The sequence below is a fragment of the Electrophorus electricus genome, chromosome 12, assembly GCF_041902795.1.
Source record: "Electrophorus electricus isolate QZ-2024a chromosome 12, ASM4190279v1, whole genome shotgun sequence".
Lineage (NCBI taxonomy): Eukaryota > Metazoa > Chordata > Actinopteri > Gymnotiformes > Gymnotidae > Electrophorus > Electrophorus electricus.
The window spans coordinates 14,018,904-14,033,909 of NC_137508.1; the positions used below are offsets into that span (position 1 = coordinate 14,018,904).

Here is a 15,006-nt window from a genome sequence, read left to right on the forward strand (position 1 = left end):
TAGATTGAAATTTCATATTGATAAGAGCTTATATAAAATAAACCGTGAGAAGACACACTGTAGATATAACTTATGCTTCTCCACTATAGCAAAACTAATTGGGAAAAGTGAATAAAAATCATTAGTACAACATATTTGAGTACAACATTGTCAAAGCAGTAGTGGTGAAATCATAGGCAGTATTTTGCTATATGTAATTGGTCCATGTCTTGTTGCCAAGAATTTTACTCTGAAATGAACAACATCAGTTAGGTAAGTTTAAAAAAATGTACAATGTAAATGAGCAGTGTCACCAAAAATATAAATTTACTGACCTGTGAAACACAATAAGAAGAAATGTCCTCAATGGACAGCGGCTCCTCTGGGTTCCAGGAGTTATAGGCTCTGCTGCTGCTTAGCTTGGAGCTGTTAGAGTCTTGAAAACTAAATAAATGTTTGTAATGTCAGCATTACCACGTACAGTTACAGAATTCACTGTGTTCACAAAGAACAGACCCACCTGGTCACTCCGTCAACTGGTCTGCTTAGTTCCTCCTTAAGGTGTTGTGTGTCCTCAGTTGTTGCCTCATCTGTCAAAGGCTGTGGTGGGGGGGACTCACCAGGAGTCTTTGGCTCTTTAGTTAAGACTTTGTTTGGACACACTAGCTCCATCTGCTCAATAAGGTGAAATTTCAGAACAGGTAAAGTGTTGGGGAGTAAGTCAGTAATAATGTCACATGAACTCAAGTTGGAGAGGAAAATTGCATTCATGTCTTGGCAATGTTATGCTTTGTGTGTTCTGGATGAAACTAACCAGGTCTTTGGTGCTGAACCCTTTATCATACTGTGAGCTTAGTCCATTAATATCCAGTAATCTGTTCATAAGACCAATGATAAAAAACGAAATAGGAAAATAAATTCATGAATACAAAGATTTGTGTTCATTTTTAAAATGATGACATTTTAGCTTGCCAGTATCTGTGTTTAGCTAACAAGTGTGTGCTATCAGGCTTTTGTTTTCCTACAGTTCCTGGAACTGGCAGACTGACCTCCGAGCATGGGCCATGTGCGAGAGTGAGATGTCGTACATGAGATGCATCTTGTGCTGGGTTGGGGCCACTGCAGCCCTCGATCTGCAGAGCAGCTCCTTAAATCTCTGCTGCTAGTTCATCGCAAGCAAGCAAACAAACAAACATAAGATGAATAAAAGATTAATCTCATCACAAATTGTGTTTTAGAATCTTCCAGTTTAGATTATTTTCTCAAATTTGTAATTGTTGTACTTTGCTAATGTAGCCAAACACAAACATATGCACATATACATCCACTTAATTAACTTAATCAACTTAATCTATCAAGAATTGTTTAGTTGTTTAGCATAGATACAACAAATTAAGAATGAAATAGGATGTAAAAGATACCAAAAAATGCATATCAGTGCTGAAATTCTCCAAAAAGCTGGGTTGTAAAGTGTAAAACCTGGGTACTTGGAGCTCCTGTGAGAAGACCTGTGGAGATAACAGGATGCTTGAAAATGAACTTTAAAGGCTGATTTTCATTCTATGGCATTGCAGAAAGCGTCATCATTGTGGGGGTGGGGGGGGGGTGTTTTAGTTCAGCGGGGAAAGGTGACAAGCAGCACATCATCTCTCATAGTTTTGGGTGTAAGCCTCAGCACCTGAGTCTCTCACCCTACACATACAACATGGGAGGAGAAGCTCCAGGGGAAGGACTTAGGAAGAGAGTTGTTGATGTAAATGACTAATCCCACACCTACAGTCCCCCATAAGACCTTTCCACAATTCATTCAGTGTATTTGGCGCTGAGCCAAGTTGAACTAATCCTAAATGACTTTAGGAAAAAAATGCTCGTTTTTTATTTGTGTTTTACTACCTCTGACTTTCACGCAGGACTTGTAGCATGGTGCTATGCTTAGACTCTGAGCAAATTTTATGAGGATGAAGACAATAAAAACACTTCTGTAAGTTGCTCTAGACAAGAGTGTCTCTTAAATGCTATAAAAGTAGATGTAAATGTGCATTTTAGAGCAACTGTAATTGAAATTCTAATTATTCGTCCTGACAAATCTTCTCATAATCTGAAATCTAAGCATTGTGTTCGCTCAGAATAGCCGGTCACCAGAGTATTACAGTGAAAAGAAATCTGTTTCCAGGCCTCTAGCATACAGTGGACTAGGTTTCATTCCACATTGCTATAATGCAACTACTATAAATATTATGTTAGGAAAATAAAGGAAATTCCTCAGATAAATATCATTGTGAAATATCAGCGTCTTTTCCATTGCTGGCTCAGAAAAGTTGCAATGTTCATCTCCACCGTACCCCAGGCCGCTACCATACACCTCTGAGTGTCCTCCTCCTTGGTGCTGACAGAACGTCTGTGTGAAAGAGTGATGGTTGTCTACTAACCCTGCTCCAGGTGGATGGCTCTGTCTCTGTGCCTGGACAGTGCTGGCATGAGTGGGCCACACGGCTGACTAATGCGCCCTAGCCCTCTGTCGGCCCACTTGTTTGCCTTCCCCGTCCTCTCCCTGAGCTGGGACATGATCTCTTTGCCCACATCCACCCTGACAAGGAGGTGCGAGAAGCGAGAACTCTGAGGGACTGTCTGCCCCCCACCCCTTACTGCTCTCTACCGCTTCTCTCCTTCACCCGTTTTCTCACCCTCCTGCTGTCCTCCTTCACTCTACCTCTCTGCAGGTGTGTGTGATGGTGGTCTTGTTTCCCAGTGGGCTATTCTGAGAGGGTTCAAAGTGCTTGTTTTTTCCACTCTGCTTTTTACTTGAAACACACACACACACACACACACACACACACACACACACACACACACACACACACACACTCTCAAACTATTTGAACATTACATATTAGGGCACATTTAGTGTACTATAAAAAATCAAATGACTTCATAATGTGAATTTTATAATCTGTGGAGAATTTGTATATGTACATGTGTACTATCATAAGGGATATGTATTTATGAGCTAACTTTGATTTCAAGGCAGTTAGACCCAGTGCATCCTGAACCTGGCATAAATGCTTTCTTTGGGAAAGGTGTCAGAGACTATTTCATATTTATTTGTAATGGGGCTACATCAGGCATCACAAACATTTTCCTGGAGTTTTAGATGAAACCAACCAGACTGCATTTCATTTTATTCACGAATGTTTCACTACTAGAAATCACGGTGTTGGTGAAATAATGAGCAGTACATATACACAAATAGTGAGTCCTTGCAATGAGAAATCATATATCAGCCATTTCTCTTTTTTGTGTAATCTTTTTATGTAAAATTACACAAACTTTAGTGTCATTTTGTGCAATTTTAGTTTAAACGCTAAACGCTAAATTATTAAGACTTCATTCATGTGGCCATTTAAGAATAAAATTTCCAAGCAGTGATTTTCATGTGTAATTTTGTGGAAGCTGAAAACTATGTAACACTGTTCAGAGGAATATATGTATGAGAGAGAGAAAGTGCAATTGGGGTGGTGGTACATATGTGAGAGAGAGAGAAAATGCAATGAGGGTGGTGGTACACGTGAGAGAGAGAGAGAGAGAGAGAGAGAGAGAGAGAGAGAGAGAGTGCAATCAGGGTGGTGTTGTGTATGTGTGAGAGAGAAAGTATGATCGGGGTGGTGGTAGCATGTGTGAGAGAGAAAGTACGATCAAGTTGGTGGTGTGTATGTGTGAAAGAGAGAACGTGCGATCAGGGTGGTGGTACGCATGTGTGCGAGAGAGAAAGTGTGATCAGGGCGGTTGTGCACATGTGTGAGAGAGAGAAAATGCGATCAGGGTTGTGGTGTGTATGTGTGATAGAGAGAGAGTGCAATGAGGTGGTGGATGGGTGGGTGACCCATGCATGTGTGTTTGTCCACCTACACCCCCGCTAGGCATGATTGTGGCTTCTGCGGTTTGTTGTGTACCTTGGGAAGCCTTAGCTCAGCTTTGTCCTGGGTCTGGGCCTGCGTCTGGGTTTGGGTCTGTGAGGCAAGAAGGCTGCGAGTACCAGACTGTTTACCTCCTCCTCCGTCCCCTCCCTCTGTGACTGCAATCTGCTGGAATACACAAAAGCCACAAAACAAGATATACCTGCAAAGCAAAGCAAAAAATTTAAACAAACAAACAAAAAAACCCATTAAACTGTATAATATCTCATTATAACTGTATAACTTCTCACCCATAACATCTCACTATAATACCTGGCTTTTTGTGACCCATTAAAATGATATTTCTGATTAAATGATATTTCTGATTAAGAATTAAACAAATGATTCCAAAAATGTTTTTAGTCCATTTGATTATTATTTTTTACAGAAATGGTTTTATCCCCACATGGCTGACATAGTCAAGATCCTAGAAACATTAAAACTGAATTTCATGGCATCAGAAGTTTGTTTTAAAAGAGCCACATCTGGCTACTCACAAAGCATCACAAAGTAGGAGCATTCCTCTAGGAGCTCCTACCTGAGTGCACATGCTCCTGATATGATTTGTGAATACTAGCCCTAATCATACTAAAATAAGACTTTTATCATAAATATACATTCTAGTGATCTAATCATCATGAAATTCTTGAACCATGAAAACTATCATTCTTTATGAATATGCCCTCATGGTTCTGTGTCTTTGACTCAGGGTGATGCAGAAGAAAAGACACATCAATTCTAATAAAAGATTGTCCAGTGCGCATAAAAATGCGTCTAGTGATCTTATTCTTTCATGAAATCCAAACCATTAACTGAACCTGCCCGTCTTGCTTCCAGATTAGGTGGCAGAGTGCCACTCTCCGGCAGATGCCCGCTCTGCTCCCCAACCATGGGGGGGGTAGGGGTGGGTGTTGGTTAATGATGTGCCACATTTCGAGGGGGCAGCTTTGGCGTGGTGTGGCTCTCGCCTGATAACACCACACACTCGGGTGAGGACACACTTCGTCTGCTGGGTGCAAACTGGCCCTCCACAGCGGCTCGCTGTAGGACACAGTTTGCTCACATCGGTGTGTAGCAACTAGCAGGCCGGTATCAAGCACCATCCACACACAGTGAGAGATAGGGGGTCAGATACACAAAAAGGCCCGGCTTCAGTTGCAAGGGGTTGGTCACAATGGGTGAGGCCAATAACATCAACTCTGATTAAAATACGCGGTTTGTGGTGGGGTATCACCGTTGCATGTGAAGGTTGCAGTTGTGTTTTGCTTTTCTGCTTCAGTGTGTGATTGAAATGATTTGACCCGAGACTTATTATTTTTCCACTTAGTCCAGCAAATAGACTGGCTGATGCTAGGAGAAGCCATATTTGCCTGAAAATAAATACATGTGAAATTCTACATGCTCAGGAGACACCATGACTCAGTGTCTTTTATGGAAAGTAAACACAGCATCATGAATAAATAGAGACAGTTTGGATGGATGTTCACTTTTAGATACAAGTTTTAGATCCTTGGCTATCCCTTCCCTCCAAGCTTATAACGGGGAGCAATATTTTTTTCCTGGCCTTGGCGATGGAGAATGCCATATCCCTGATGGGTGGCTGGCCAGAGGGCTCGTGCCCACGTCTGTCTCAGTAGTGGTGAGAATTCGCATAGACAAGATGAGACATTATGTCTAGCTGTCCTCCTAGCACGGGGCTGAGGCCTAAAAGTGCTCAGAGCCTTTGAAAAGCAGGGTAACATGTGCTCTCAAACATTGCTAGCGCGTTTAGCTGACATGTTTTACCCGCTACGCTTGATATTGCTCGCTGTTTTAACCGCTGCCAGCCTGACACTCCACCTTATGTTCAAGTGCCACCATGGAGAACAGGCTGCAAAGCAGTTCAGACCAAGCAGCACACAGGAGAAATCTACTTCTATTTAGTGAAGTCGCTCAAAACATTTAAAGAGGAAAAGCTGCACCGCTCATCTTCAAGCTTATTATAGGCCATATAAAAGAATAGTAGCAGAAAGATGACTTAGGATGATGGCAATAGCTGGAAAAACCTTGTTTTATCAGAAGCAGCTGGAGAGCCCTGCAGTAAACTCCTTTCTTTGCATATCTGCAGTCTGAAGATATCCAAATTAGGTTAACCTTTGTGAACAGGCCCTGTCGTCTCTGCGGTACAGTCTTCTTAACAGCCCTATGGCGGCCCTGAACTACGGCCTGATGTGACATCCCAAGCCAAATTGGTCCGTCGTCTTTGTATGTGAAATGAATTAGACATTCACCCCTTGGTGATGTTTGCCCTTGCTGTGGTGAACAGGGAAACTTCTCTACTGCAGGGAGTGATTGCAGTGGTTGTGGTGGTGGTGGGACTTCTGTTTAGTCATCTCACTGCTCTGTGAGCAGGCCAAAATCTCTTCCCATAGAGCTGAAGCCAAACAAGCCTCCTGCAGAAAGCATGTTTGTGCATGGACAACATGGGGAAGCGAGGGCAGGGGGCGAAACTCAGTTTAGTTAAGACTCTGTTCTGCCGGAGAACCCTGACCACACTTATGGAGGACAAGATGCTAGATGTTTGAGCTCATCCCAGTCAACAGTTATTTAACTACAGTTAACACTATAAAAGTCACATAGTCGTGTGACATTTTGAATGATGATTATAAAAAAAAAAAAACACACACATGAAACACATCCTGGGACCGGGACAGTGAGTATTGCAAAAGGACATAAAGCATTAAGCTTTGAAATAAAGCAAGAGCTATGCCTCACATGGTCCTGTTGGGTAGAATTGGCATCTGCTGAAACCTGTATCTTTGGCAGGGCTGGCGGTCTCTTCAGTAAGTCCTCCATCTTCACCTTAGGAGCAGAGTCACTGCGAAGCACTGGCAACATGAAACTAGCATCATTGCTTCAATTTACTGTAGAACCATTCTCAATATCCCATTTTTATTCTTATGACCCATTTCATCTGATTCTTCATGAGAGAATGCACCAAGTTTTCTTCTCAAGTGCAAAGGATTATTTAAAAACATTATCTGATCAAACCCAGAAAAACTAACTAAGAGGACTGCATTCTATTCTGGGCTTCTTTATCACAAAAACATCACAGTATAACCATTTTTGTTTTGTTATAGCACAAAAAAACCCAAAAAACCAGACTCCACTCACATAGTTGCTGAAGCTGTTTCTCCAGTTGTGTTGTTTTGTGCTGATCCACCCAGTGCCTGAACACCTCTTGCTCCCTGGGACCCTGCAGACACCCACATCGGTCCAAATGCCTTTTCAGCTCAAGGACCTCAAGCACACAATAATGAGGGCAAGAGCTTAGAAGGAACATTTAATTTCTTTCATGCACTGATATAATTGCTGACGACCATCAGCCTGATCATACAATACTTTGTTATATTTATACGATGCAACGAGGACGATTCACCAGGTAATGGCGTGTTTTAGGCAACGACCTCAGGCATGTATCATCGTGGAGAAGGGTTGATCCAGTGAGCTTCTGGGAAGTTGATCTCTTTTTCTACACAAAAAGAGGGTCAGGTGTGAGACATTGGCAAGAGCATCGGAAGAGGATTAAGAGAGCGTGGTGAGGTGAGAACGCGGAGGCTCAGTGAGGAGCCTCGTCTTGCAGTGTGGCTGGGAAAGCCAGCACCCAAAGCAAATGAGAAGTAAACATGCAGCCACAGGAAGCCATTAAACACAGCAGGGACCAATTAGGCCCCAGCAGGTGGCCTGGGTTTTGCCTGCTCCACTCCTGCCCTGCCGGACAGTCCCGACTGGGGCGGGGTGGGGTGGGGTGGTGGAATCACGTCCTGGGCTGAGGAAACAACAGGGGTAGTTTCATTTGCTCAGCAGTTTATTCTTTTCTTTCTTTTTTTCTTCTCCACCAAAGGTTTCCTACCGGCAGGCTCATAAAGGCCTTTATAGCACTGTCTTTGTCCCCATCTCCAGTGCAGGTCATTAGAGGAGACAATTACAGCCCACTGAAGGCGGCCGGCTTTTATAGGAGGGGGTTGATAAGACAGGATCTGTCTCAAGCTGCCCCCCCCCCCCCCCCAACTCCTTACATTAAGCCCCCACCCCAACTGCCACTTCACTCTCTCTCACCCTCATTGTCTTTAGGCCAGACGGGCCAAAATCAAAGTCAATCACAAGTCTGCACCAACAGCCCCCAGCTGCCATATTAAAACGAGGAGCTTCCTCAGTCTTCACAGCTTCAGTGGCATCATGCCTGCACTTCAAAGCTGCGTGACAGTACAGGCATACAGCAGCATTCAACAAGATATCACAAAGTGCAGCATGAATTTAGAGATTACTTACTTACCCGGCGAAGACAAAATACAGTGGAAGCTGTATTGGCCTTAGTGGAGCTCCTTTACATTGAATCTTGTCTTTGAATAACTGTATCAACCGGGCTCAGAAAGTTAGGCAATATGCTTTAATCATTGCAGTATTACCTCTGTATTTGTAAAACAGATTAAAATCTTATGGAACTATGAATTTTTCACTCTGTCCGAGATAGAGTTGATGTGGATCCTTTGCTGCCTGTGTTATGTGTGTGTGTGAGGGTGAGTTTGGGTGTGTCCTGGGGTAGGCTGCAGGGCTGTTGATCAGTGAGAGTCTTTGATTCGGCCACTTGTGTATTAGAGCACAGACAGTGAGGGGAAGGGGGTCAATCACTGAAGATTTCATTACCATACACAACTGTGGACAGAGTTCTCCAGGATATCCTGAATTTGGCCACAAGCTCAAAGAACAAAGGAGGGTATAGCCTAGATGTTGTAAAGAAGAATCTGTAAACTAACCCAACTGTTTACATTGCCATTTAAATCTAAATTCATTGTGGTACCTGTGATTAGAGCCTGTTATGAATCTACTATTGCAAATACAAATATCAATATCAAATATCAATCAATTGCAGATTGACAGTCTAAAACTAATCTTAGTTTTTACTGGACTGGGTTTATGTTTTTGACTGACAGTTCACAGTATCTTAATAGTTCCTTTTATGAACACTTACAGGCCCAGGTATAGCTCCGTGACAAAAAACATCTTAGGCTGCTACCACCTATTGGTGATATCCAGCCATTGCTCTGAGGATTTACATTTACGGCATTTAGCTGACGCTTTTATCCAAAAAACCCTTACAGTCATACACGATCAAGTGAGGGTTAAGGGGCTTGCTCAGGGTACAAACAGTGGCAACTTGGCAGCAGGGATTGAACCAGCAACCACCAGAGTACAAGTCAAGCACCTTAACTATTGACACTGATTTGAAGGCATTCACCTACCGTGAAAACCCCCCCAAAAATAAAGGTGCATTAGTATAAACGGGAATACCTGTTCATTGAGCTTTTCTGTGGTTTTCAGAGTAGCTGAGTTGTTTTGTTTTATTCCACGTCGTTGTCTCTGGACCTTCTCTTTCAACAACTCAGCGTAGTGTCGAGACAGGATATTCCTCAAACGGTGAATGTTGCGATATGTCTCTAGATGGCGCTGAAGTGTAAAATAATGCAGTAAAAACAATGACCTGATAGTAAAGAAGCGCACAAACGTGGAACATACAGGAGAGAACGTTCGCAAGATACAGACTAATCAATGAACAGAAATTACTGTAACACATTATTTAATTATTACATTGGATACAATAAAATTATATGTCATTTTATAAAAATGGTCCTGGTTTGTCTGTACCAAATGTGCATTAATATATATATATATATATATATATATATATATATATATATATATATATATATATATATATATATATATATATATATATATAATTTATCATAAAGCAGTGTTCCTAGTGGAAAAGAAAGTGTACTGTAGAAATATGTACTGCTTTAAAATGCATGGTAATATTAAATAAAAATGTTACTTGTGAATAACCAGTAGAGTAGTATAATACGAGTGAGCTGAAATTATAGCAGGTTACAGGAAGGTTTCCACTAATGGCTTGCATGTTTGATCTTTCTCTCACCAAGGTGAAGTTTCAAGGGGTGGCATTTTACATCTATTGTATTCTATTCTAAACTGTCCAAGACAGGGTAATGCTTTTCTAACATGTCAGTATTACTGGGGATCTTTGTTCTGATGGGGTTTCAATTTATTGAACAGTCAGTCTCACTCCAACTATTAGGGATTTAATTATGATGCCGTCTGACCAAACAATGTCAACTTTAAGAAGTCCAGAAGTGAAAATAGTTAAACCATGTGTTTTGGTTCTTTGCTTTTTAGCTTTTCATATTTTTAAAAATAAAAAGGACTGTTGTATTTGTGTGTGTGCGTGCGTGTGTGTGTGTGTAGCGCACGCTACGGTGTAGGTACCACATCAAAAAAGATTCCTTGACGGTACCTGATTGCGCAAAGATTTCTGTTTGTCCTCAGCCACTCTGTCTGAATCCAAAGCAAATCCAGGGGGCAGAACAGCCTCTTTGGCCCCTCCCACTTTCAGCTTCCTCATCTGTGTCACTTCTTTGCTGACGCAGGCTGTCTTTTTGAGGGGTAAAAATGAATAAAATAGATAAGCCTAGTAAGTAACAAGGTGCACTTGTTTTCCTGTCTCCCACAATAACCCATTAGTTAGAAACCGCTTCAGTTTGTCCTGAACACCACAGTAATCACCCTCGAATTGCCCAGACATCATGTTCTCACCAATGCCAAGAAGAGGCCTAATTCCACTTTCACAGCCTTTGAAGGCATGGATGAGACAGACAGCATTGTGTGACGTGCACTGCACTTGTCCTTTTCAGCTTCCCAGAAAGAAAGATCAGATATGTATTTTTTTCTACTGGGCCATTAGTGTGAGACCACTTAAAACAGACAATAAGAACCAAACCCCCCCCCAACACACACACATACACACACCACAAATCATTGTGGCATGCCCCTGTTCTTACGTAATACTTGTGCTCACAGCATTTATTGACTCTGTCCATGTAACACACTCATCCACAGCACTGCTGGCCACACTGCAACTGGGCCGTTTGCATGGGTTTGTTAGCGAAAGTGTGAGAACTTCTTTCTTGGTTTGTCAGCATGTAACAAATACCTGCAGCTGTCTTGTTCTGCTGTGAAAATAGTATATTCCATGCAAATAAACACTGCAGTTTACCATTTCACTCTGCCTAATGATGTCAAATTGGTTACTTTTAATGCAGCTACACTGCAAAGCATGTTGATACTGATCTGGGATAAGAGAAGACGAGGGTGGTGAGCCATTTTAAAAACCAATGATTGATTTTCAGGATTACAAAACGTTCTATCTTTGCTTGGATACAAAGCACCACAAAACAACACAAACATCAGCCTCAGCCCAAACAGGAGCCTCAGCATTAGAGCAGTTAGTTAGTACGTCCAGTTCAGTGTGAGCTCACTTGCTTTGGAGCCAATATGCATTATAGAGTCATACATTTCACTTGGTCCAGGCACTTTTCCAATGCATCTCTTTACAAGCACCCTTTGCAGGTCTCTGAATGCCTGATCACATTTGCCAGTTCCAGCAATGGTTTCACATTTAACAGACTGCCTGGGCACTGAACCACACCTTTGATTCTATTCAAGAAGTCGCTGGACTGTCTCCTAAGGTTTCCATGGTGACAACTCTGCTTAAATGAATGGTGCCATGGATTCTTGGTATGAATTCATTCACAGAGCAACTCTGTGGGGCAAACACCAGATGAGCACCTGGTTAAATCTCAGGCAAGACATCAGTCATCTCAAAGGTCCTGTTTTGTTTCAGAGATGTTGCAACATTCTGCTGTTGACTCTTGTTTTCAGCCTATCACCCTAGCATGGTGACCTACGAGTGAACAGGTTCTGTTCAACATTATATTTTGTGAACAAACATTAATCAAACATTTCTGTTGATCCTTATTTTGTTTGAAAAAAGCAAAATGGCATCACGATACACAATATGAACAATGCAATAGCAGAGCAGCTCTTGTTTGATATTTCCCCTTATAAGAGATAATGGTCAGAACTCACCTCAGCAGATAGTATATTTAATTCCCTTAAGTAAGGAGAGACTTCACTGGTCTCAACTCTCTGTCCCCTTAGGAAAAGTGCAGACAATAACAGTGGCTTAGCTGGCAGCCTCTTAATGCCCACATTCTCACATTTTACAGGGTTGCCCCATTTAGGAAGGCTTTGTCATCACTCACAAAGGACTTCACATGGAAGTGGCATTTATCAGGTCAGTTGCCTCAGTGATGATAGAGAAAATGTTTGTGATAAGATAGAGGAAAGGTCTGTGAGCAATGGCTCTGGTATATGCAGCCTTGGACCCAGAGACAGACACATCGGAGGGGACCAGGTCAGAGGCAGGACCCTACATCACAGACACTGGACAATGTTTCCCCCCCCCCCCAGTGATCAGCCATCCCTATGCCCCATACGTGAGGAGATTAACAGAGAATATGAAGCAGTAGCAATAAAAGGAAGGGGAAATAGAAAAAGGAGATGACATAGAGTACAGAAGATGAACGCAGAGACTGGGGCATCCAAAGTGCGAGAGGGTGGAGGTGGACCATTCAAAAAGTAGATCGGAAGATTTGACGAGCCAGGGGGGAAGAGAGGAGACTGTGTTGCTGGCTGTAACCTAGGCGACCCCTGCAGCAGTCATTTGTTTGTACTCTCTTGTCATTCTAGTCTGTCCACCAGTGGACGGGAACACAAAAGCAGTGTAGTTCAGAAGTTCTCCACAGCCACCACCCCACACAGAGAACCCCTTGTGAGGACAAAATGAATTACAATGACAAGAAAAACGCGGAGAGATTGTGTAGACATGGACGCAGACAATACTCCTGCTGAGGGTTGACACATAAGGACAGTTACGCAACAGTTACTTGTAAGTGTTTTTTATTGTACCAGGCACTGGGAGGAGGGGCTTCTGGGGCTTAACTGGGGATAGTGGTTTACATTTCTGTATAACCTCACTCTATGACAATGTTTTCCTTCCAGCTTGCTTGCATTGCTATGGTGATCACTGACCTCAAACCAATCTGATACTGGGATTAACATATTTTGCAAAAAAGCATAAGCCTTCCAAGGCAAAGATGCTAGCAATGTAGGTACAAAATATTACAGTACAGTGAAAACAGTATTTTTATTTGATAGCATCCATTGCCTTTATATCAGAATATTGCAAGTAGATATATAAATGGATCAACATGAAAAACATTATTTTAAGCATAGATTGATAAATGCCTAATTTGTTTATTTAGAACCTCTAGTGTGTCTTTAGAGGCAGAAGAAGGGTGAGGTGTGTACCTCACAAATCCTTTGCTTATCCTAGAATTGTCATAGATATTACTTAATAAACACCACTGTTGCTTCCATTTCAGGGCATCCAGTACATTTTGACTTCATAGGCTGAATCTTATTTTGCTGATTATATTAACTGCCATTTTATTTTACCATACCTGCTTCCCAAGTTAAGATGCCAAATCATTGTGTCTATAACTAATTTCTATCCATTTTGTTATTTACTATGGTGTCTCCATAGACCTCTATATCAATTACTCACATACATATAGGCACATTAAAGAAAGTCATGCAATTATATGCTAATCTGCTAATCATATCCCAATATCCTATATGTGATTACTTGCATATCCTATATGTGATGACTTGCATCCATTTATCCACTTAGTATTTAATGCTTACACCATTTATGTACTAAAGGAAGCACAATGACCATACCTAGAATGCTCATTTCCATGGACAGAAGTCTTTCATGTTATGTCTTTTGGTTTCAGTCTTTAAATATAATTTAGAAATGTTGATAGCACAATTATTCCATTATATTGTATGTATCTTCCATTGCCCCAAACACTAATGCTGAAAATCTGAACATGGCAAAAATCAGTAAAGCACTGAATGTGTATTGGGGGGGATATAATTATCAAAAGCCAAAAGGTACACAGGTTATTTACATAATAAAATCATTTTAAACCAATTTCTTATATATAGTATTATCTAAGGCAAAATAGTTGGGAGGTAATATTGATGTTAAAATGCTGATTCATCAGATTGTGAAGTTAGTTTAAAGGTATTTTTGATGTATAAAAATCATGTTTAAAATGAACTACGTACCTTTTCAAAGGATTCAGGAGAAAGGTAAGTGTCCAGGATAGATGGAAGAGAGCTTGTGTGATGAATATCTTGGACCTTGTGTGTCAACATACTGCTCTATATGCAAATTAATTTTCGATATAAGTTTATCTTCATCATTCAAAAATCACTGTCCGTTAAATGAAGACATATAGGTCCTATACATTTCAAAAGGGTAAATGACTTACCACAAATATAGCCTAATAAATGAAATTATTTTCTAATAAATTAATACCCACTCGTATGTAGTCGTGTTGAACTACATAGGTAATACCGTATGCTGTTTTCTATGATAAAATTTCCGCTCAAATCATATATACATTTCGGTATTGAAAGATTCAGTTAATGCTCCTAAACGTAAATGCCAATTTTCAGATCAAACACCGTCTCCACAGCAGCAAGTACTGCTCAGAGAGTTGACAATAAGTCTGTGTTTAAGAGGTTGTTGCCATAGTGAGAGCAGTTTTCGTGTGGCGTTTTTTTAGACCTTTAGATCTTTCCCACAACTTAAGTTTCTTTAGATTTAGGTGAGCCAACTATTGTTCCATTTCCCTTTTATCAATGGTAAAAGGCATGTTCGCAATGCTTCACAGCCACTGAAAAATCTCTTCAAATCGGTCTCCCCACCTTGACACGTTTTACGCATAACCCAACGATTCGCCAAGCAAAGGAATGAAGAACTTAATTATTTATCAGCCTGATTCCAGGACTTTGCTCAGTACACGTACATAAATCTAATTATGTCATTTGATATGGCGTGCAATAGTCGCGCATTTGGAGAACGTCAAGTTCTCTTAAAGTGAACGTTTTCCACAGTTCCAGACAAGCCCTCTTTAATGTAACCAAGATATCCAATAATGATAAACCCTTCACATTCAACTTTCAATATACATTTATATTTTTAGTCTCCTCGGTACCTGAATCAACGTAAAAGTGCTTCAGAGAATGAAGCAATTTAGCACAG

At 41.2% G+C, this 15,006-nt stretch overlaps 1 protein-coding gene across 9 annotated transcripts; it reads right to left on the minus strand.

The window, feature by feature from the left end:
* Positions 1-97: 97 nt before the first annotated feature.
* On the minus strand, positions 98-14,651 carry si:ch211-130h14.4 (uncharacterized). 9 transcript variants are annotated; one of them, XM_027023727.3, is made up of 14 exons: positions 14,231-14,644; positions 14,025-14,120; positions 10,285-10,422; positions 9,264-9,419; positions 7,351-7,443; positions 7,086-7,212; positions 6,687-6,799; positions 3,930-4,061; positions 1,401-1,487; positions 1,029-1,141; positions 794-854; positions 500-651; positions 315-423; positions 98-229 (listed from the first exon to the last, which is right to left on the minus strand). In XM_027023727.3, the coding sequence occupies exons 2-14, from the start codon at positions 14,112-14,114 to the stop codon at positions 188-190; spliced, it is 1,413 nt and encodes a 470-aa protein (XP_026879528.2). In that variant the 5' UTR covers positions 14,115-14,120; positions 14,231-14,644; the 3' UTR covers positions 98-187. The 9 variants fall into 9 exon arrangements, with proteins under 9 accessions (XP_026879528.2, XP_035387663.1, XP_081581198.1 ...); XM_035531770.2 differs by lacking the exon at positions 98-229 and having other exon boundaries at positions 246-423; positions 1,029-1,138; positions 14,231-14,651; XM_081725072.1 differs by lacking the exon at positions 98-229 and having other exon boundaries at positions 246-423; positions 14,025-14,115; positions 14,231-14,650.
* Positions 14,652-15,006: the final 355 nt, after the last annotated feature.

Coding starts and splice junctions, on each gene's coding strand:
- si:ch211-130h14.4 (XM_081725072.1), bottom strand. CDS start 14,114: ATGTTGACACACAAGGTCCAAGATATTCATCACACAAGCTCTCTTCCA. Junction 855..1,028: donor CACATGGCCCATGCTCGGAG/GTCAGTCTGCCA, acceptor TCTTATGAACAG/ATTACTGGATATTAATGGAC. Junction 424..499: donor CCAGTTGACGGAGTGACCAG/GTGGGTCTGTTC, acceptor ACATTTATTTAG/TTTTCAAGACTCTAACAGCT.